Source organism: Lycorma delicatula, chromosome 6, assembly GCF_047948215.1.
Source record: "Lycorma delicatula isolate Av1 chromosome 6, ASM4794821v1, whole genome shotgun sequence".
NCBI classification, from domain to species: Eukaryota; Metazoa; Arthropoda; class Insecta; order Hemiptera; family Fulgoridae; genus Lycorma; species Lycorma delicatula.
In genome coordinates, this window is record NC_134460.1 from 161,883,187 (window position 1) to 161,908,332 (window position 25,146).

Here is a 25,146-nt window from a genome sequence, read left to right on the forward strand (position 1 = left end):
TAGTGCTGCGATCGGATTCTAGGAATTTTTTTTATTTTGTTGCTTTTTCGCATATCAGTTACTAGCGTCGTAGCTTAGTGTTGGTATTACATTAAAATTCGTATTTTTAATGAACTACTGTGTTTAGAGAATAGTTTGAATTAAATCCGATAGGTAGTGCTGTTCTGACAATTGGATTTATTTACATTCTGAATTTTATAAAATTAAAGGTGAAATTTTATAAGGTTTCGTAATGTTTTGTAAGTTTCTTAATGTTTAGTATTAATTGTAATGATTTTGCAGCCACAACACTTTTCGTTAAAAAATTATTTTCCACCGAATACTGTGATTAGAGAGTGGTGTAAATTAAATCCGATAGGTAGTACTGTTGTTTTGCCATTTGCATTTATTTACATTCTGACTTTTATAAAGTGAAAGGTTAAATTTTGTTAAATTGCTAATGTTCAGTTTTTTAAGGTTTTATGAAACTTTCAATTGTTGTTATTTAATCTGTATGTATACTCAGATCTAGCAATAGCGAAGCATTGCCAAGACTGCTAGAATTGCGCGCTTATTGAGAATATTATATTATATTATTATTTATTGAAATAACATTTTAAAGTTTAATTAAAAAATGTACATTTTGCAAATTTGTAAGATGCAGTATTGAAGTGAGTATTTTACATGAATTTTAGTGATGTATACATGTGCATTCAATAACAATCAACTTAACCTACAAATTTAAATTGTCAGTTCTCATTTGATTCTATGCATCTTATGAAGTACTGAACGGCTCTTTGAAAATAAAAATTTAAGTTTGTAAAATAAATTATAACATTTATAAAATTAAAATATAAGTTACTTATAATATAGTTTAAAATATATTTAAAAAATTGAATTTATAATGTTTTAGCCGATTAATTTTATAAAAAGTTTCCTAAAATTATTTTTAATTTACAATTATCTAAGATGTGGTAAAATAGATGTTGAAATAAAGAATGAGAAAAATGATAAAAATTTCTACTAAAATTTTAACTACGTTGCTTTTTTACAGTGCTTTAATTTTTTTATTGATTGATTAATTAAGCCGTTACATGATTATGAAACATCAAAATTATTAAATAAAAAAAAAATATGTAGGAGGTACTTTTCTAGAATGATGTTAAGTGAAAATTAGTAGTAATGTGGATGAAAATTTTATTAATTACACTAATTATTAATTTTACGACGTTTCGATTTTTTAATTCAATTTTCATCGGACATCTCAATATTTAGTGAAAATAAATATTAACCATACTACACATAATTAATCAAACAACCCATTACAATAATACAACAATCACTAACTGATAATATCATACTAATAGTCATTTTAATGAAATTTAGAACACATTCCTGCTAATTTTAACTTAATTAAGTTACTTGTATTTATGCGTGTGCATTTATTACAGAATGCCGCATCAGGACAACGTCTGTCGGGTCCGCTAGTATACCTATATATCTATGCACACAAAGTTCTATCATCCATCAGCAGGTGTTCACCTATAGAGTGCTCCATTACTTTTTTTCTCCTACCTATACTTTCATCTATATATATATATATATATATACAGATGTGAGTGTATGAGAATGTATTTATACATATGCAGATACGGTTATATGTGTTCACATGTATTCATAAATGCTCTGAAACTGTCAACAATATAAAAATTTACATGCTCCAAAAATTTCTAAAAAAAAAACGCAATTGGTATTTCAACAATAACTTCCTTAATTTTTAAACTATCCAATCGCTTAAAAAAACCACTTTGCAGGGAATTTCAGGGGCTACAAGTAATGTAAAGTTCAGATTCCTTGAGCCCTTTGTTTTTGAATTTGAGTTTAAAGGGCTTGGAGAAGTGGTCCTCACACTCAAATGCAAACTTTTAATGGTTATATAACTCAAATCAATTTTTATTCTACAGAAATTAAAAAAAAAAAAAAATTTTCAGTAAAAAAAACTGAATTTTTGTATGCTAGCATTTTTTATGTATTTTCTTTAGTTTTTAAATTATTGTGAAAAAAATAAATTTTTTAAGAAATTTCAAAAAATTTTCAAATTTGAAACAACCTTTTTTTTAAATCTAGACATTCCAAACAGATCAAACTTCTAGAACATGTTGTTAGTACTTAAATAAAGTAAACTGTATAAGGATTACATTCAATTCCAATTCATGCAGAAAAATCATTTGTTTCATTGCTGATTTTTTTTCTGAAATAGCAAGACAACTATTTTATTTTTATCATAACTCCATTAGTTTTCATGCTAATGACTTTTACCAAAGCTAATTTTAAAGGTCTTTTCAAATACTTTGAAAAATATCCTATAAGTTTTCCTCGAAAAATTTTCTGTTTTTTCGTTATTTAACATTGAAACGTTTGACTTCAGTTTTCGGTGAACAAAAAAATTACCTTCAACAAGCCATAACTCAGCTCGTATTGCATCTACAGAAATCTCTTCATTATTTTACAAGCTTCATTTTTACTAAAATAATTTTTTTGATAAATGTAAGGTTTTTGAGATATTCGTGAAAAATCACTCAATGGTTGGAAGAAAAATCAACATTTTCAATCACGAATAACTCAAAAAGTATTGACTCTACAAAAACTTTTTATAGAACATTTTTTGCTTAAAATTTATTCCTCCATCGATTTGTGTGGTTTTTTTTTTAATGTATTAATTTCCACCCCTAAGAAAAGATGGCATCTATCCCCAGGGTAAAAGCACAAATCAGCACTATATAATTTTTGTTCCTTGAGCTATTCCCTAAGTACTGTCCAAATTTCACATCAATCGATTTTATCTGAAAGAATTTTGAGTGAAAAACTATCAAACACTGGACTATAAAAGCTAAGTTATCTTTTCAATACTGCTGGCTTAAGCATAACACAAGCCCTGGAAAATCAACAAATTCACTTTTAGTGTAAATTAGTAAAACTCAAAATATATATAAATTACTGTTATTTTTATCATTACAATAGAACACCTATCCATTAATTATTCAGATGTTTAATGGGAATCATTACTTAATAAAAATATAAAAAATAAATTTATTTCAGTAAAATTAAAAAAAATAATCAGAACACACACACACACACAATGTAATAAGACAGACACAGTAATATATACAAAACAATCCAATGAAAATACATTAGCTAATATGAGAATCGAAGTTACAAAAATTATCTGAAAGAAATTAAAATTTACTATCCCATTCGTTTATAAAATAAAACGTCATTCAAAAATTTATTTAAAAGAAACTTATAAGAAAAAACTTAAAGACAGCATATTAAAGAGAAATTTAGTCAATTTACTGTGCGTTATTAAAAAAAAAAATCTTTACAGTTCACTTAATAGAATAAAACTTAATGACAGATAATAATCAAGTCGTATATTTAAAAATGCTATTCTTTAAAAAAAAAAAAAATCTGTAATTTGTACTTGCTTTAAACCTTCATCTTCGTTTATGAACTGCAAGATCAAGAAATCATTTTAAACAAAGAATCTATGTAGAATCACATTCTTTTTGTCGTTCCAACCTGTCCATATTGATAGACAAACATTCATGAGCTTTTTCATGTGACATTCCTGGCTGGACATAAGTCATCACCAGCTAAGCTGCATTCATCAACTTTTTCAGCTGTTAGCTGGCCTCTTCTCATATGGCCTCTATGTCATCACTCTAACTTTGGTACCCTGGATCGTTACCATTGTCGATACTCTACCACTGACACACTAGAAGTCACAGTCTGACAGCCTGGTATTTCTTCTGTGAACTTCCTTATATTTTCAAAATCTCTACGATGCATTTCATGTCTCACAGTGCATTGTTTTACTCATATTTAAAATTTTATTTCATGCTCCTGCTAGTGTCACTCTTTTGATAGAATTCCATTCACCAGATACCATATAACAACAGTCTTCCACATTAATGTTTTTGAACGTCTTAATCATGCCACTTACATTTTTATTTTTGGCAAAAAAAAAAAAATCATTAATGTTTTGTGGTAAAGATGTTTAAGGGAAACGACAACCCCTTAATCCATTGGTTTTAAAATGGATGTAAAATTTGGAGGTAGAAACAGAACTTTGAATATTCCATCCTCTTTTTCTAAGCAACTAATTGTACTAGAGTACGTGCACTATCTAATATCGAAAGATCACTCCTGATTTTAGCCTCCATCCGTTGGTTATTTTTTAATTTCCAGCATGAAATAATAACTGTATCAATCTGAAAAGTTATCAAAAGTCGTCCATGCTGTTTGTAAATAATTGGAAGATTTCAGACATCTTTAAAAATATGTGGTAGTTTTTAATTTCCAATCAGCATAAAATTTAATAGGTGATCTCCAATTGCATTACCAACGACCAACAATATCACAAATACTTTATATTTTGTAGTGTGGATCTAATTCTTCTTTGCAGGAAACTAGACTTTTCTTGGGTCCACTAGAATTTTCCATTCAAGGTCCATTTTGTAGACATAAAATGTTCATACTCTTTCAAAAATCAACAAATTTTTGAATAAATTAATTTGTTGCTAGATTGATTGCTGATAATTTTTCTCCTGAATCTCAAGTTGCCGAATTCCATGACACTGTTTAAAATTTTAAGGCCACCATTACTGGCTTTAAAATTTTAATCTCCATTTAGTTACTCACTAAAACTAATGGCTATAGACTAGAATTGATATCTGAAAATTAGCTCACCAAGGAATCACTTTTGAACAAACTAACAGAAAAGAGAAACAATCCACCTCTTCATTTGATGCTTTCTTCCTGGAAAACTTCATTCTGATTTTTCATGTTGTGACATATAATTCATAATGGTGTCTCCACCTTTTCTAAATGGCCTAAATAGTTGATGTTCCTGCATCGTATTCATCTCCTAACAATCTACCAATATACTATTTTTCAATTCTTTTAAGATTTCTGTACTTTTTTTATTTATTGATAAAACATCTCATTTTTATTTCATTGCAGACATGATGTTAACGAACACTACTGATATAGACATGTATTTTAACAGCACTAGAGTTAAATTAATTATGCTAATGGGGCATCTTAAAGAAGCGACATTATAAAATGTTTAATGGTGTAGACATAAATATCCCATAGTGAGTAAAACTGTGTGATTTTCATCATATTGTCATGAAAATTACACAACCTACCTAAAGTTATGAAACTTACCGGAGGCTAAACAGGAAAACAAAAGAAAGTTATGGAACTTGGATGAGGGAAAGACTACAGTAATGATGTTATATGTTTGCCCTACTATATATGCACAGCAGAAAAAAAAACAAGTATTATTATATCACAGTTCTTGCTTGACAAATGAATGTGTTTCTATCAATTTTTTTCAGAAGTTAATTTTATAATTAGTTTAACAGAGCCTAACTTATGTATGATCTGTGCTATGCGAATTGCAAAAAAGTAACTTAAAAAACCCAGTAAAAACAAAGATCGATAAAAATATATTTCCATTAAAACAAAGTTTTAATTGAATAGTGTTTTAGATTTTTTTAAATTATATTTATTTTTTTTAAATGCCTAGTTTGAGTGTAAGCAGTCCACCTAATTGGACATCAGGAAAACTGACATCCTACTCTATTTTATTTATTTCTTTTTTTCTTTTTTTCTTTGTTTCTTCATTTTGTTTTGATATCTCCAGACTGGATAAACAGATTTTTACAAAATTTTGTACAATGACTTCTGAATATGATTCAATTGATGTAATTTAACTCTGATTACAATCGGTAAGAGGGTGAAAAGATATGGGTTACCAAAGGTCTTTTATCTCAAAATTTTACTTAAAGAATAGAATAATTTTTTTACATAATTCTTTACTTGCATACTTGGATACTTTAATGTTCCACTTAATTTTTCTATCAAGTAGTAGTAGTAGTCTGTGGAGGGTGAAGCCCTCAATAAATCTTTGCCCATTTTTATTATATATATATATAATAAAAATAGTGTATATTAGTTGTATTAGTGAATAAAAATAGTGCATACTATAAGTGTATATTTTAAGTTGCTTTTATTTTATATTAAATTTCTTTTAAATATGGGTAAAATTACAGAAAGTATTGTCTGTATGAAAAAAATGCTATTCATAAGATGCAAGCAAGAACCCAGTGTGTTGATGAAAATAGAAAAAGAATGAAAAAAGTTATATAAAGACACTGATGCTAAGTGTGATCTATGGCTCTTTGGAATAGAAAAATTTGTATTATTTTTTACTCCTAAGTTTTGTAACTTATTTTCTTAAATTATTGTGTGAAAATATTTTGAATATAAGAATAACATCCAACTTATTTATAATATAAGAATCCAATATTAAACACTGAAAGGTAATATCTTCAAAACTATATAAGAGGTGCTACCCAAAAGTTCGGGGAATTTGAATTTCACACGCTAACCGTTGCTGGTATGACCTGCTGCCACTAGATGTGGCTAACAGTACTCTTTGTGAATCAGTGTTCCAACAGCTGTGACGGTGAGAGGCTAAATTGTTGACTTTCATGCGGTTATGTAATGTTGTGTTTTACTGCTTTGGTGAAGTTCTAAATGGCAGATTTTAAAGAGCAAAGAAACTGCATCAAATTATGCTTCATGCTTAAAAAAACCGGTGCAGAAACCCATCGCATGCTTGTGGAAGCATTTGGTGACAATGGTATGAGTAAAAGTAAAACTTTTTTGTGGTACAAACAATTCAAAGATGGACGAACAACAGTCGATGTCGATGAGCATTCAGGAAGACCATCAACAAGCGCAACACCAGTAAATATCGCAAAAGTGCGAGAGGCTATTGTTGCAGATTGTAGACAAACAATCCATGATGTTTGTGCAATCATACAAATGTCATATGGGTCTGTGCAACGCATCTTGTCGGACAATTTGAACATGAGACGCATTACTGCAAAAATCGTACCGAGACTGTTGAACAGTGACCAGAAACAAAATCGCATAGCTGTCTGTAGTGAATTGAAAAATTCAGCAAGAGATGACCCTAACTTCATCTCCAACATCATAACCGGTGATGAGACACGGGTGTACAGGTATGACCCTGAAACTAAGCAGCAGTCATCGCAGTGGAAGTCACCAAGTTCACCACGGCCAAAAAAAGCACACAAAGTTCGCACCAACGTGAAGTCCATGATGATTGTTTTTTATCGACATCAAAGGCAATATCCATAAAGAATTTGTTCCTCTGGTCAAACTGTCAATGAGATGTTCTATTGTGAAGTTTTGAAGCGGTTACGCGAAAGCATTAGGCGCAAATGTTCAGATCTGTGGGGTAACAACAGCTAGGTTCTGCACCATGACAACGTGACCGCTAGCCATTTGGAATTTCTTGGCTTCCAAAAAGATGGTAGTGAATCCCCACCCACCCTATTCGCCTGACCTTGCCCCGTGCGACTTTTTTCCCTTTCCGAAAATAAAATTTCAATTGAAAGGACATCGTTTTAACACAATTGAGAAGATTCAGGAAGAAACGCAGAACGTGCTTCGAACACTTACACCTGCAGACTTCCAGGAATGCATGGAATCATGGGAAAAACGCTGGGATCACTGTATCAATGCCCAAGGGGATTACTTTGAAGAAGACAGTGGAAATTATAAGTTACGGCAAGCTATTTTATTTTTATGGTAAAATTCCTCGAACTTTTGGGTAGCACCTTGTATATATAAAACATTATTTTTCATTTAAAAAAATTTCCATTGATGATCTGAAAAAACTACCAATATAACCTTTAGAAGAACTTCCTCGACAAAATAAAAAAACCAATACTGAAATTTGATGAAAAATAAAATAAAATAAGGTTTGAGAAGCATGAGAACAAATTTCATAAGGGTTGAATTGAAAACCTCTCCTGCTTTTATTATCATCAGTTCAAAATTAAATTAATTTTTTTTTTTTTTTTAATTTAAAATTTATTAACTAATAACTAACATTTAGATTTAAAAAAAAAAAAAATACTATCCACCCTAACCTGTATATCATCCCAGTAAAATTCATTTGTCTCTTAAATTCTTCTTTAGACTTAACAAACGTAGCGGATTCATCATCATGCTGAACAATGACACGCTGATATAATTTGTCATCATTATAACAATCACATGGAACTCCTGGACAACTTCCTGCATTAGTAATGGAGGTATCTTCAGCTGCTGATGAAGAAACCAACGGCGGCTGCTGCTGTTGCTGTACATCCCCAGGTACACTAGACTTTGGTGAAGTTGCAGCAATTTGAGGTGTTTTAGGTTTGGAATGAGAAGAATCTACAATATTCCCTCCAGTTAAGCTATAACAGACATTTAAGTCTTAGAATAGATTTTAAAATAAATATATTTACTTTATAAAAACATAGTTTTAAATATGAGATTCATTAAGTTTTTACACAGAAAAAGATAGTAAGCAGGAAAACTGATAAAATCTCAATGTTCACATACTTAGAAATAAACAAATATTTATTGCACTTTTTTATAATTTTGATACATTAAAGTACTGAAATTTTCAAAAGCTTTCAACTACACCAACCTCCAATTGACACTTAATTACTGTCATACTAGATAAACACAGTAAAAAATCTATCAGGCTATGCTGGGATTGTACATACTTGTATTATCCCAAGGATGAGGTACATGCTATCCTTCTTGTACAAGGGTACTCTGAGGCTCTCAACTGGACCACGTATTTTTACTCAATCAATTTCTCTATATTGTTTCCTAGCCACATTATGTTATTGGATTCCAATTAAAAACAGCTGGCCTAGAGACCCACCAGAGACATAATTTCCTCACTTCACAGAAAAGGGGCTACTTATGGACCCCAAATTAGCAAAAATGTGTGGAAACATCCAGGACATTATATTAATGAATTCAAACTTGTCGGAGACAAGTTTAATTTTTATTATAATGTATAATGATCATAACTAATTCTGAACTAATAATGCCAAAAATTTAACTAAATAATTTTAATTAAGCATTCTTAAGATTTATACAACCATGCTTAACATTTCTAACAAAATTTATATGAAATTAATGCAATTCAGAATAAAATAAATTATTATCATTTACCAATTGTAATTTTTTAGCTTCACAATCATACTGGGAGTAGATGAACTTGCAGAAAATATGTCATTCCAAAAATAAAATAAACAGCACCACACATTACCAAGAATAGCAAGAATCTCATTTCAGGTGCAATAAGTTGAGGAATGGAGTGATTTTCCTTTGTCTTCTTCACAGAAGAAACCTATTACTTCATCTTATAAGAAGTAAATAGTATTTCCATATCAGATCTCAAATCAACCAACAAAATTCAGGTGAAATTCATTTTCACCACAGAAACAGGCTGTACAATAAACATTAATAATCTCAGAATATTATTATCCTTTTACAAGTGCTTTATATAGCTCAAAATGGTTTGATAAGCATGACAACCATAAGAAAGTTTGGGATAAAACATGTACAGCAAAAATTAATGTACACTTTCCATGAGAAACAATATATAACATTCGTGCACACACACAGTTTCCAATTAGTAGGGGAAAAATAGTAAATTAATTTATGATGCGATATAAAATGTGTCCCACGAAGAGGTATACATTTTTGATTTAGTATCACTCGCCCATTCCCTCACAGATTCTATTGAAATTTTACAGATCTTTTAATGAAGGTTCTAAAAATTGTCAAGTGAAAATTTCAACATTCTAGGATTTATAGAAACAAAATGGCCGCTTTCAAATAAAAACATCAAAATATTTTGTAAAAAAAATGGTAAAATTGATTAAAAGCAGATGAATTACAAAATGTAAACAACTCCTAAAATTATGAGAAATTTATGCATGAATTAATAAAAAAAACTACTTTATTCAAACTGAAATCCATCAACAGTGACACACTGGTAACATCATTTAATAAATCCTGTATATCCACAGGATATTTCGTAAAGAAATGTCTTGAAATCCATATAATTTTTTTAATGACCCTCCTCAACTCTTTATTAGTGTTAAGACTGTGGGATTACACACATTCCTTTAAATAACCCCACAAGAAAGAGTCACAGACAATAAGGTCTGGCAACCTCAGTTGTCAGTCCAAAATTTCACTTCCACGACTGATCCAATGATCCTGAAGGTGAGTATTTATAGCAGTTTCAATGAGTTTGCAAAATGAAGTACGGGCTCCAACTTGCTAAAAATTAGCATTATTTCACTTCTGTAATATTAAAATGAGGTATTATGTGCTGATTTTACACTTCTAGGTGTCAGTTTGCAGTCATTTTTATTGTCTGATATGTTGTAGGATAATACACCATTGAGAGTAATGTCTTTTGATTTAAGCTGGTTCTGCTCAAATTTATAAAGGTTTTCGATGTTGTAGTAATTACAGTTGTCTGCTTATCAAATCGTTAAGGTAGAAAGTAGATTCATCTAATACTACAACACGTTCATGCCACTCTGGATCAACTTCATGATGCTCAATAAGATGCAAACAAAACACAACTCTCCTATCTAGGTCATCTTCCAAAAGATTATGAAGCAAGTGACTTTTAAAAGATCTTACTTTATTCCTTTTTGCTATTATTTGGAAAATTGATTTTGGCCACTAGTATCTAAAGAAACTTTTCTCACCGAATTAGGTTTACTGGGATTGCAGTAATGAAGCACATACCATTTCCTCTTTTCTTTCATCAGTATGTCAGCTGTATTTTTTAACTACACTTACACTTTCTAACAACAAACACTTCCACTTAGAAAATGATATTTTGGTTTGTGGATCAACAATAGGAAATTCAGCTCTGAAATATCATATGGAGTCTGCTAGATTGTCAAATGCAATTACCCATGCACAATATTAAATTTTTTGTTCAGTTGTAACTCCATTTTAACAATTAAATGTTTATACAGAAAGTGAAGCAAAGTTATGACTTTTATTAACTTGTTTTATTCAATCTGAACAGCTGCTTAACAATATATTTAATGTATTGTTTTGTAATGATTTAAAAAACATACATTAAATCTGGTTTTAATGGTTTTTACCAGCTATTTTGTAATAATAAAAAATGCAGTTTATCTGAAATTGATGTTTTTTTTTTTAAAGCTGCCATTTTGTTTCTATAAATCCTAGGTTGAAATTTCACCAACATTTTTTAGAACCTTCCTTAAAAGGTCTGTAAAGTTTGTACAGAACAGGGGAGTGATACATAATCAAAAGCGGATACCTCTTTGTGAGGTACATGCTATATTATTAAACACATTAAAACATGTTAATTTTATAAAACAAAATGTCAATATGTTTTGTCCCCATGTATCTTTATAAATAAAAGTTCTCTAATTAAAGGACCAAGTATACAATACCACAATAATAGAACTAAATATAATAATTAAGAGTACAGTAACACTGGAGAGCTATCATGATGTTTCCACATCCTCAGAGTAAATTTATTAATGGAAATTCAATAAATTAAATTAAATTTATACATATATAATCATACTTTATTGTACATAAAATATCTAATTTACAGTAAAAATTTTCAGAATTTTCTGTTTTGTTTGGTTTCCTATAAAAATTGATTTTTAAAGATTTTATTTTGGTTTTACTGACGTTAAATACATTTATTTTCAGAGTAAAATTCTCTTCTGTTCTGAAGTTTTATTGAAATTTTAACAAAGGAAAAAATGTATACCAAACCCAAAAAAAGCTTATTTTTTACTCTATTTTTTTGAGGGATTTTAAAATAATTTTCTCAGGAATTATTAGAGGAATAGTTCTGGGATCCACTTTTTCATTTCTTCAATTCATTTTCATTTTCAATTTTCAATTTATCATATTTCTCTACAATTTCAATTTTTCATTTTTTTCAATTTTCTTCATATAAGAATTAAAACTACTAATTTTGTTCAATAATTTTATGGCCACAGAATTTTATTATAGCATTATTTGAATTTTAGGCACAAATCTGAATGAAATCTTTCGGTAGCCATAACTCAAAAACAAAACTTTTTCAGAACTATATTTATATAAGGTAAGTCCAAAAAAAGATCCTTCAAATTAGTTTATTTTTCAAAACCTGCCTACTGAAAAATTAGAGTCGTTTTCTTTGACAGCATCACACTTTTCCTAATATCTATAAATTTCTTGGAAACAATTTGGAACCCGTTTCGAGAAATAGTTCTTAACTAGTTTGTCACACTGGCCATATCATCGTTAATCTTGTATCTTCTCCTCTTTAGAGCATTCTTCAAGCAAGGAAACATATAAAAATCAGCTGGTAACCTGGTAACCAGTCAGGAAAGTAGGTGGATACTCTAGAGTTGTTACATTCTGTTGTACCAGGTGTTCTTTTACAATCATGGATCAATGTGCCTGTGCATTATCATGCAGAATAATCCAATTCTTTTTTCCCATTTTTCAGGACACTTTTTTCATTATGCAAACCATAAACAACAATGAATACAATCATATTTCCTTATCCAAATTAATTCTCTGTGACCACAAAGATGATGTTAATTTCCACTCTGGAAATTGGCGTTTTGTCTGTAGATCATAGAAAAAACACCATGTCTTTATCTTGTTTGAAAATCTGATCTCGATCAGCCATAGTGATGAGGCTTCTGTCAATGTCATGCAGGTTTCCTTTTAATCTGCATGTGCTGATAATCACAATGCAAGTTCAGATCAATGTGAAGAATGCTGTAGCAACTTCAACTTATATCCCAACTATTGATATTATTTTCTTGGTAGTTTTTCCTCTATTACTTTGAACAGCATTTTCAGCATGCTCAACACTTTCCTCAATTGTGGAGGAAGACAATGGGCCCGCTATGAATATTATCTTCAACACTGATGCCCACTGTGAATATCTTCTTACCACTAACACAACCATCACTTGTGCAATTGTAAACTGCTGTTTTCTTAACTCGAAATTCTCCATATTCTTGTTCATCCAGCATTAATGTTTCTGATGGTGTTTTTGTAGGCAAATCCAAAATCTGATTTTATGCCCTGTTCAAATGCTTAATTTTTCACTGCGATGTACATGATATGAAACAAGCAGTGTTAATATTACTTTATGTAAAACAGAAAACATACGATGCAGCTATATTTAGATGTCACGAGTGCTGCCAACAAAAATCAAAAATTTCCTATTATGATTGCTATTTCTAAACGTATTAGCCAATTCTGGGAACTTTTTGAACTTATCTTGTACAAACTTTTTTTTTTCATTCTTTTATTGATAACATAAAAGAAATTTCCCGAAATGTATTTTATATACCGTATTTTGTTTTGATATTATATTTACCAATTTTATACATATATAATTGGTAAAAACACTTACCTAACTGAAGCACTTTCAAAATTAAATTATTTCATCTTCAGTAATTAAAATTACAAGGTAACACATAAAATATCACATAATATGATTTGTCATTAAAATAAAATAAATTATCCCACATACAACTTTGTATAAGTACTCTCTATTAATTGTATGTGTAACCTAGTAATTTTAACTGCTGAAGATGAAGTAATTTAACTTTGAAAGTGCTTCAGTTAAGTAAGTGTTCTTACCATTTTTTGACTGTATTTGGTGGTTCTGAGATATTTAATTATTTTATATTTTTCAATACAATGGATATAGTATGTTTGAAAAAAAATAAAAATATATATATATATAAAGACACAGTCAAAAAAAAATATGTGGTTGCAATTCATTAATCAAAATCTTGAAAATGTTACATAAATTCGGTATCTGCATAAATGATTGGATAATATTTGAATTAAGTTGACTAAATTTAATTTTAAAATACGATTAACCCTGTGGCTATTACTAAGAACTAGATATTTTTTAAAGATATTAACTAAACAAATGCAATTTAACTTAATTATGTATAAATGATTGTGATGACACCACAAAAGCATTCCAGTATTACAAGTAAATGATCTTAGTAATTATTTTCTGAATGTTTTTTAGTCAAAAAAGTATACTAACATAATTTTTGAATCTCCATCACTTTTCATTTGTCTTTTCCTATTTCTAATTTTATCCTTATCGTTTTGTCTTCTTCTAGTCTGATGTCTTATATTTTGTCGTTTAACGCTCTCACACATATGGTACAATAGATTGTCTACAGGTGATACAGGCACAGGTGGATCATCTCGGAATGGTTCAGGTGGAGGTGGAATATCCCAAAATTGTTTGGGAGGAGGGAGACGTAACTCCTCGTAAGGATGTTCAACAGTAGTTGTTGTCACATTATTTTCAACATTACTTAAGTTACCACTGTCGTTCCCGTTTCCAAGTTTTTGATCAGAACTGGTGTTTAGGAGAACAGGAGGTGCAGAGGCCGGAGGGCTACAAATACGACTTTCAGTAGTTTTATTAGATGTTAAGACACCATTACTAAAATCCTGATCTTGACAACTACCTGTAACACATGTAAAAATTAAAAAATGTAACATTTCAGAATAGAATAACTAATAACAAAAACTTGAGTAATTTTAATATTTAAACAGTGCAGAATTAATCATAAGTCTCATTAGGTGCCGTAAAAAGCAGAAAGTGATCTGAATGACACAAAAGTCATTACAGAAGCATTTCAAAAATAACTAGCATTTCCGAATAGGTTTTCCAGCGAAAGCAAAGAATGAAATGGTTTTTCATAGCCTTTTTCATAGAATATTCTGATGCTTGTCATCATGGGAAGCCAACTAATACAACAGCAATACGTAACCCTACAACTAACTTAAGAATAATTTTATTAATAATATTAGTGCTGTAATGTTGAAATTAGGCATAAAAAATTATCTACTTCATAAAAAATCAATTTTCCAGCATTTAATTAATTTATGAGAAATAAATTTTTTTAATGAATGTCAGATAAAAAAGTAGATCACATTAGTTTTTCACGCACTCTGACACATGGTATTAAAAAAAAAACTTTTATATTAACAAGTCAATCAGTGCAAAGAGTATGTTCTTACAACTGGGATAATTAGGGACAACTTTTGAAAACACAACACCACTGACATGTAATGCTGCCATTACTTGTTTGCAAGCTACAGTAGTTGGAGTAGGCACGTATACTAACCTCTGGTAGGATTTTTAACAAAATGAAAATGAGAGGATCATGAAGAAAACTGTCCATGTTAAATTTTATTTAAACTCAAAAAAATGCTCATTTAAAATGCTTCAGCAAGCATTGTGATCCTTTCGCTGACCGATCAGAGAATTCTGTTAATATAAATCAAGATCTTACTGACCACGTTTTTGTTGTCTTGCTGACTTCTTTTTGTTTCCCAAATTGAAGGTAATATTCCATAAATGGAAGAGATGTTGGGAGCAATATTCTGCCGACAACAGGATACTTTGACGGGGACAACCCTATATAATGTGTAAATACATTGATTAAATTTTTATGACACATTCAGTCTTTTTTTTCTGGATATCTCTTGCAATGTTATGAATGACTGTTAAAAAAATTACAACTACAATTAAATTTTATATTTAAAACACTCAAAGATTAACAGCATGAACCCCATAATCCAGAGTTTAATAACTTATTCTGATTCAAACTGTTTGAACCAGTTAAACAAAATTTTTAATCATTCTGAGCAAAAAATAATACATATAAAAATAACTCTGTCAAGAATGGGGATTGACCCTATTTTAAATATTAAAAGCAAGAACTGATTACACTGCATTTTCTAACATCGATTGATTTTTTGTTTTTGTTAGATTTTTATCTCTGTAATAGGGACAATTTGCTGTAGAATTAGAAAAAATTAAATAAATTTTACATCAAATTTAATTTAAACAGTTCAATGAAGTTAAAAATTTGAATACTTAATTAGAAATATAAACTGGAACATTATTGTTAATCTATAGCTAAACTTCAATCAACCATGGTCATGTTTAACTTCTGCTCTTTAAAGTTTAAGAAATTAAAGAAGAAATTAGAAATAAACAAAATCGGGTACAGGGATTAAAAGATAACGATATAAAAGCAAAGTTTAGAATAAACATGAGAACAAGTTGAGAAGTAAATTCCAAAAGCAGTTATTGAAAAAAAAAGAAAAGTAAATGGACATTTTCCATTTCAACAACTTGTGAGCTTCGTCACCATTCACAAATGAATTGATTACATAATCAACAAAAGAGGACTGATTAAAGAGAAATATTTTAATGCAAAAAAAAATAATAGTAACAAAAATATTTTTACAGACTGTAGATTTACTGTACAGAAAAACAAGAGAACATTTAAGTTATTTGTTTTTATTTTCAAATTCGTAGCAATGCAAGTTCTATGTTATCTTTTTAATTATAATTTCAATAAAAGAAATTTATTTGTCAATACACATATTTTTTTAATATCATATTTTAGACCAGTTATTAATTAGTGCATATTGATTAGATCAGTTGTGCCCAATCTTTTAACCAGGCTTGAGCCAATTAAGAATTTAAAATGTTTTGGTAAGCCATATATAGCCATATCTTGCTCTAATATTTCAATTTAAAACGTATATTTCAGAAATAATAATAATATTTCAAAAATATTAGAATCAACAAATGGATTTAAAATTAATTGGCTGAATTTTACGAAAATCAGAAAATCTAATTTAAAAATTATTTTTAAGCTCTGTGAGAAATTCAGAATATTTATTTGTTTCAATTTTCTTATTTTTCTTACGTAGTACTCCAAATTTGCAAAGTGATCAAAGTTACATTCCTTTATTTGGACCATCTACAAATTTAATTTTGATTTAAATACATTGATACTTCCTAATAATTCAATAATAGTTTTTTTCTTTTCTCTAAAGTTCAAGATTGAGTATACTCATTTTAGTTGTTATGTCTGTAAGAAAGGCTAAATCAGACGATCAGCTATCACTAAGTTCTGCATAATTTTTGTTTCTCGATTCTACAAAGTGTTTTATCTCTGGAAGAAGTTCTAAAGATCATTGCAGGACTTTTCTCTTACTAAGCCATCTAATTTCAGAATGTAACATGAAAGTTCCATACTCGGCATCAAGTTCAACGGTCAGTTTTTTTTAACAATCTGCTCTGAAGTGGTCTGGCACTATAGAATTGATAATTTCTAGAACTTTCATGATGTGTTCATAATGCATCACTTTTGTACATAATACCTGTTGCAGTGGTAGTGAAAAAAATTTGGAAACTCAAAATCGTTCTTGCAAAACGGGATGGAGCCAAGCCATGGCTTCATCCTGTTTTGCAAGAACATTCTGAAGGCAGCATAACCAACCATGGCAGGTGCGTCGTCTGTTGTCATGGACACAAATTTTAGAAACAGAAGACTAATTTCTGTAATATGGTTTTTAATAACTTGGTATAAGAGTATGTTTTCCCCAGGTGTATTTCCTTTTAATGGCAAAACTGACAGTATATCTTCCTTTGCTATACAATTGTTAAAAACAATCCTTATAAAAATATTTAATTGAGCTACATTGCAGATATCTGTTGATTTATCACAGTGTAAACTTAGAAAAACACATTTTTGTAAATCATCATTTAATTGTACTCTGATATTCTACATACTGCTTCTATTCTACGAGTGACTGAATTTCTGGATAATTAGACTTTTTGAATAGCTAACATAATTTCATTCTTATTTTTAAATTCTTGAAATATCTCTGATGCAGCAAGCATTGATTCTTTAATTATGCTGCCATCCTCAAAAGGGTTTTTGTGCATTTTAAGTATATGTGAAATCTTAAATTATGCATCATAGCAGCTTTTGTTTTATTTATGGACCTGGTAAACAAAGATTGGCAACTAATGTGGTTTTCATTTCTTTCAATTTAGATTTTTTTCAACTGCTGTTAGGAGAAGGATAATCAACATCATATTTTTTATGAACTGTTGTGAAATGTCATTTTATGTTGCAATTTTTTCCCAACAGTAACAGTTGAACCACAAATCAAACAAATATATTAGTTATTAAAATAGATAAAAAAATATTTCCCTTCCCATTCTTCGTGAAAATTATAGTTGTATACATGTTTTTCATTTTTCTGGTTCCTGTGCTGACATAATTATGGTAACTACAAAATAATTGCTTATATATAATAATGACTAATGTCGTGATTAATAGAAACAAATATTGTTATACCTGGATGAAACCACTTGTTACTTCATACACAACTTCTGATAAATAAAAGTTCTGTATATACACGTATTACAAAATAAATCAACAAACCTATCTTGCTGCCCTCTTGGCAGCTGCTGGCCAGCATCAGAGCACAGCCACTATAAACCGAGATAAACCAGCGCATCCCGAAAAGTGCTTCGGGTGATACCGTTTCTGAACAAAAATATTGCTGGTCAGAAGTGTAATAATTTAATAAAACCGAAAAACTTTACAAATACCTATAATTAATGTTTTTTTTGGTATACATTAAAATTAAAGAAATGTCTGAGCAACTGAGGCCATTAACCGCAGGATTGTATTTTATAGAGCAAGTAATTTTTAGACATTTCATGCTTGAGTTGATAAAATGAGCCACATCAAGAACTGCCATGAGCCACAAGTGGCTTGCAAGCTACAGGTTGGGTACCCTAGATTAGACCAATCCATTTCATCAATATTCACTGATTTTCAACTAAGAAGTATAAATTCTATTTAAAAAAATTTTTCTTTATGCTTTCAAAGTCTCAACTTTAATTTTTTTGTATTTTTCAATAGTGAAATGATGATATAGCCAATATATCAGAAATAAATGCATTATTTTCTGATCATTCCAACAAGCTTTCTTGAGACATACCTACCTTCTTCCATCTAGCTTTATTATATAAGTTTTCTATAACCAACTACCAAAGCGAACAAGGTATTAGAGTTTAAACTGTTAAAACTTTGGAATTAACAATTAGAAAAAACATAATATATACCAAACTAAGGCCTTTTCAGTTTCTTTTCATAAAAAAATTAGTCTTAAACTTAAAATTCCTAATCTAATGAAATGTTAAACTGTTTATCCAGTATAACTTAAAAAATATCAGATGCAAAAGAAACTTAAAAATTTAGAAAAAAAATTGTAAAAATAAGACGAAATACTTAAGACGAGTAATTAAAAATAAAACTTGTGAAATTTAAAAAAATTCCAACACACATAATGTAGCTAATGAAAGAAGGCATCTCAGTTTGAGTTGTAGAAGTATGAATTAACAGAAAAAATATATATAAATACCATATTAAACTAGATTTTGTTGTACATTACTCTTTTTTAATTACCTGTTACATAAAAATTAATAGCAGAAACAAATCATTTGCAGTTGTACAAAACCATGTGAGAACACAGCTGTTTCACACATTTTTTACACATGTAATTTTTCTAAAAAAAAAATTTATATAACTAGTTTTTTTTTTTTAAATCAATTCTTTTAAGAATCATACTCCTCTGTACTATATACAAATACAAGGTGTCCCATATAAAACGCAACCCAACCTTATATTGGTAGGTATTGAGATAATAAAAAGTCATGTGTAAATGTAAATGTAATTTTTATTATTACCATCCATTATCTTACATTTAGAGTAAATATTGGACGTGGCCACCTTCTTGAATACAAGCTTCAATTCTTTTTACAGCATTTCTTGCAACTTTTTTCAAATTTTGTGGCTGGATATTTAATACAGCTTGTTCAATATTGACTTTCAATTGTTCAAGTGTTCGTGGTTTGTTGCTGTAGGCTTTTTTTTTGAGGTAACCCCATAGAAAAAAATCCACCGCAGTCAAATCTGGAGATCTTGGTGGCCACAAGCCTCGACCCATAACATGATTACCAAAGAATTCCTCGACGAAATCAGACATTGAACCTGCGTAGTGTGGTGTCGCACCGTCATGTTGTAGCCGGCAGTGTCTGTCTTCCTCTTCCAAGAGTGCAATGAACTGAAATAAAATATCCTGATATCGTTCTGCATTAATGGTGTACTCAAAAAAAATAGTACCGATTATTTTCTTCCGCGATATCACGCACCACACGTCCAACTTCTGCGAGTGTAATTGTTTTTCGTGATAAACGTGGGGATTTTCAGCACTCCAAATTCTACTGTTTTGGCTGTTTACGTAGCCATCCAAATGAAACCGTGCTTCATCTGTGAAAAATAACGAATCCATAACGTTAATTCCCTCATGCAGAAATCGACGGAACCATTGACAATATTGTAGCCGTTTTTCTTTGTCGGGCTCAAGAAGTCGATGAACCATTTGAATGCGATAAGGTCGGAATTGTAATCGTTTGGTCATTCGATGAACAGTTGATTTAGACAAATTAATTTCAGCAGACAAACGTCTGATCGATTTATTTGGCGAGGCGAGTAATCGGTCTTTGATTTCAGTGACTGTATCTGTATTCAACACTGATGCAGATTTTTTGTGTTCCTTGTTATTAACAGAACCGGTCTCTCTAAATTATGCAAGTAACCTTAATACTGATGTTTTGTTAGGAGCCGGTTTATCTGGGTACTTATGGCGAAACAAATCTTGCACTTCAACCGATAATTTCGTGCTGAAGTACGACTCGACAATGAAAACATGTTCATCTAGCGAAAACACCATCTTGTCTCTAGCACTACACTGAACGTTATGATTGCATTGTTGTTACTATCGGTAGTGTTCTACTGCGTCGCCGCGATGTTCAAATGTTGGACGAGTCCATTTCAGTAATGAGTAGGGGAGTAAGCTTGACTTTTGAAATTTCATGGATGCATGATTGATGGGTTGCGTTTTATATGGGACACCCTATATACTTTTAGTTTATTAGATCAACCAAAGTACAGAATAAATAAAGTAAGATGACTTACCTTATTCCACTACATATGCAAGAGCGCTTTTGCGATTTACTCGCATCATCACCTGCATTATAAATTCATCTCAAATTACATTACAAACAAGTTTTTTATACTTTCTATTTTTTTAATAGGGTCTCTTTTTAAACTTCTTCGTGGTTTTAGCCTTTAAAAATTTGAATGATTTTTTAAAATTGGTCTAATGCTATTTGTGTTTAGATAATTATATACTGTATCTTAGAAGAAAAGAAAGTGATCTGTCAAAGAATAAATTTAGTATTCATATATTAAGTTACCTGTAGGACTAATTAGGCCGCTCGAAGGTTCAGGTGACGACCGATGACTAGAAACCCAACCACTTTGTTCAGAAGTAATATCACTTTCAGACAAGGACGATGAACAAAGAGGAGATGCAGGTGATTGTTTTTTAGTAGGAGAAGCAGTCAAATTCGGCATAGATTCACTACTATTGGCTGCCGTACTGATCAAGGGATTTAAATTTTCTTTTGCTATGCTAGGCATCGATGCTGTACTAACTGAATGGCGAATAGTAACTGCCGTCTCACTTAAACTGTATGGCATACTGGCACTGGTTTCAAGTTTTTTTAAATTCATCGGCAAAGATGAATCATTGGAATCTGTCGATGGAGAACCATGATTATTGCCGTTCATTAAGTTAGATGATATTTGTTCTTCGCTTAATACACCGTTACGTAAAGGTAATGTCATACTACTTCTCCTGTCTTGTCTTTCACAAGTACCTGAATCGCTACATATAGATCTCCCCCTGTTACTGCCCGCACCGTTCGATTTAATATCACTTTTCTTCAATTCACTGTCATTCAATAAATTCAAACTAATATTTCTAGTAGACACAGCACCTACACCCATAGATTTTTTATAATTGTCTGAAATTCTATTGTTTTCCCGTTTTCTACTTATAGGTAAAGTGGACGACACATTATTTCTAAAATCACTCGACACTATAGGTTCCTTTTTATTGTTAATATGATCACTGTTTACATTTAGATTCAGATGTTGAAATGCTCGTCTGTGTTGCTGATGTTTCATCGAATGTGATGGTGGCAAAGGAAGAGTAAAAAATTCAACATCACCACCAGAATTCTTATAACGGCCGTTAGAAGCAGACGCACAACCACCAGATTGTCTCTTTTCACCACGTGTCGGCAGTGTTGCAGATATTGTATCAGAACGTCCACATTTCATATTTCTGTAAAATTTACAAATAAACACAATTTACTTGACCGTAATAAAGATATAAATAACATTGGTCTACAAATTAGAAAAGGTTTTTCTGAACAGAAACACCAATAAATGAATTTTGTTTTTTTTTGCGCTGAATCCAAAAATAAGATCAGATTTTCTCCATCACCCATCACATCTCTGTTACACACCCTACAGAAATTGGTAAATAATTAGAAATTTTGCAAGTGACCAAGTTTACAGGTATAATAAATTTTGTAATGTGTTATATACATTTTCAATACTCATATTTTATTTTGCTTATTAAATAAAAAACCTTTCAGAATATAACTACAACAGATAAAATAAACCTAAAATTTTTGATAACTGGAGTCTGCGAACTAATAAATTATTCTAATAAATCTTCCTTTTGTGAGCAAAATAGTCCGCTGTAGAGACCAACAGTAGTCATTCATCACCGATTTGTCCCATCTATGCTGCTCCATTTGCAATATATCCTGGTGGAACTGTTCTCACTGCTCATCACTCACACACCCAAATTTGTTGAAAAAAGGCAATATGGGAATTCAAAAAATTAATTTTTAATTAAATCTAGCTGCCTAAATTTTTATAATTCAAAAAAAGATATTTACTAAAAGATTATTATTTTCTCCTTTGTTTTGTCAAGAAACTACATCCTTAAATAACTTCCATGCCGCTACCTCTACATGATTCAACTTTATGTCAAAATGTTCATCAAGTAATTTTTTAATCTGAGATCAAACAAATATGCTTTCATTTAATTTAGCTTCACTTAACTTACAAAAGACTTGGCTTAAATATTTAAATTTTCCTCTTCTTTATTCAGTGTTTTCATAAAATTCATCAACCCCAATTTTATATATAAAGGTGGCAAAATAACATGCTATGGATTGACTAAGGAACAAACTTAATATTTTTTTGTTCAGAAGTGGAAAGGGTCTCTCTTTTTGGCCACTCTTCAACCACAATATTCACTTCTTGCATGACTGTATCAAAAACATAAGAAACAGCTGTTAATTTGTAAAACCACCTTGTAGATGGAGAAGAAAACTGATAACTTTAAAGTCAACACAGATACGTCATAAACAAGCATTGCAACCGACTGCTTTCAAAATTAATGGCATACTTTCAAATGTATCTTCATTCCAAAAGCATATTAGTTTTATGCTTACTTTAGGCAAATCAATGCAACTAATGAAATCAAACCGATTATTAACAAGGCAATCCATCCTCATTATAACCAATACTCAAATCAGAAATCAAGCATTCTCTATCATAACAGGAACACAGCAGATCTTTCATAGTGAAATTTCATCAAATTATTTTCATTTTTAAAATATGAAATTTTGGTATCCTTAGTAGATAAATTCCAATCCTTCAAGTGTGAACCTAGAAATTCTGTTGGCTGTTTTAATAAATTCAACTCGCAAAAAAAATCATTAAGTTCCACTTGTGAAATGAGAATGGCTGGTTAACTATTTGATTTTTCTGGTATGAAAGCATCATCTCTTGAAGCTTGTACCGTCACAGTATTTTCAGAACAATCCTCTTCAGAATCTGAAATTTCCTCCCAGGAAACTGGGGCTATCTGAATAGGTAAGTTGTCTCCATGAGCGATCAGTCTCATAGCAGATGGAACATTTGGCTTCACAATACTACTTATTTTTTTTTTAAAGAACCCTGTTCACAGTCGTCATAATCTATTGGTTCGAACCAAACAATAGGTATAGTAAAAGGCAAATGCTCCTTTTTCCCTTGTAACCATTGCGTGAACTTACCATAAAAGCTAATACACCACCTAATATACAATACATGCAGTGGCCATTGTTTATATTGATCTTATATTTATCTCTTTATCTTTATAGTTTACCTTATCTCTTTGTAATGAACTCACCACAGACATAACAAAAAATATTTAGAGAATCTTTACTGATGGGTTGCCGGCTCTTTATATAAATATAACCAGATGATGATGATGATTCATTAGTTATACTGGGGTTGAGATGATGTCATGTCTTACATTTGATGCTGCTTTTATTTACATATCAGGCAGGTTTATAACAAACAGGCCAAAATAACAGATTATTTCTATTATGCATAAAAAACGACAAAATAAGGATCTTTAAACTAAGATAACTTAAAAACACAGCATGATAGAGCAATTTTGATTAAATTTCCTCTTTCAGCATAAAAAATACTCTCAAATATATCTGTTCTAAAAATCGTATAGACCAATGTAATTAATCAAATCAGTACACGTTTGCATTAAACAATAATAAACCCAATTAAGACACACATTCAGTAATAAACATAAACAGCATTTTAAAGAAGAATTCAATAACACTCATTTCAGCATATTAACTTCTTCAAACACAACTATTAAAGACTAGCTTTCTCTGTAATGTTAATGTAAAACATCTAGAACCAACACTATCGGTCAATTATGTCAAAAATTGTTTATGATAAAAATCTGTCCTATTGAGTAGAAAAGAACTTAAAATTTTAATTTCACTTTCAACGTCAAGCAATTCTTGCTTACTTACAATAAACTATACTTTATTGTTATGTGTTATGTGCTTTATACACTACAATACCTACATAGACTACAGCTAAATGTCATTACAAAAACTGCATTCACTTTTAGTGAAACTATACTCAAGAGTTTATCTTACATAAAAATAAGAATAATAATTACATAACATAGATTTAGCTACGACAACATGCAACAACATGTTTAAAAAATACTTGAATCCCCTTCCATGTCATCTGAGGAAACATTTAACGAATATAAATTTTATAGGCATTCCAATATCTATTTTATAAGTAATCCTATTTCTTCTTTTGATTTATATTTTAATGTAAACATCGTCGATTTAAAAAGAACTTTATTTTATACTTTGTGCTGTATATAATTTTAAGTGTGTAGGTATTTTTTTTAATATATTTTACTCAATGACTATTCATAAAAAGTATTTTGCAATGTTATTTGGATTAGTTTATCATGAATTTGATTATTATCTATCATGTGCAGAATGAAAATCGACAAGATAAATAGAATATCAATTTT

At 30.1% G+C, this 25,146-nt stretch overlaps 1 protein-coding gene across 6 annotated transcripts in view; it reads right to left on the reverse strand.

Moving 5' to 3' along the window:
* LOC142326431 (protein FAM135A) overlaps positions 1-25,146 on the reverse strand; it is a 118,537-nt gene that overhangs the window by 14,530 nt on the left and 78,861 nt on the right. For all 6 annotated transcript variants that reach the window (XM_075368927.1, XM_075368928.1, XM_075368925.1 and 3 more), the window contains 3 exons: positions 21,131-22,065; positions 14,018-14,453; positions 8,013-8,324 (listed from right to left, as the gene is read on the reverse strand). In XM_075368927.1, coding sequence (XP_075225042.1) covers positions 8,013-8,324; positions 14,018-14,453; positions 21,131-22,065 — 1,683 coding nt within the window. The remainder of the gene's footprint in view (positions 1-8,012; positions 8,325-14,017; positions 14,454-21,130; positions 22,066-25,146) is intronic.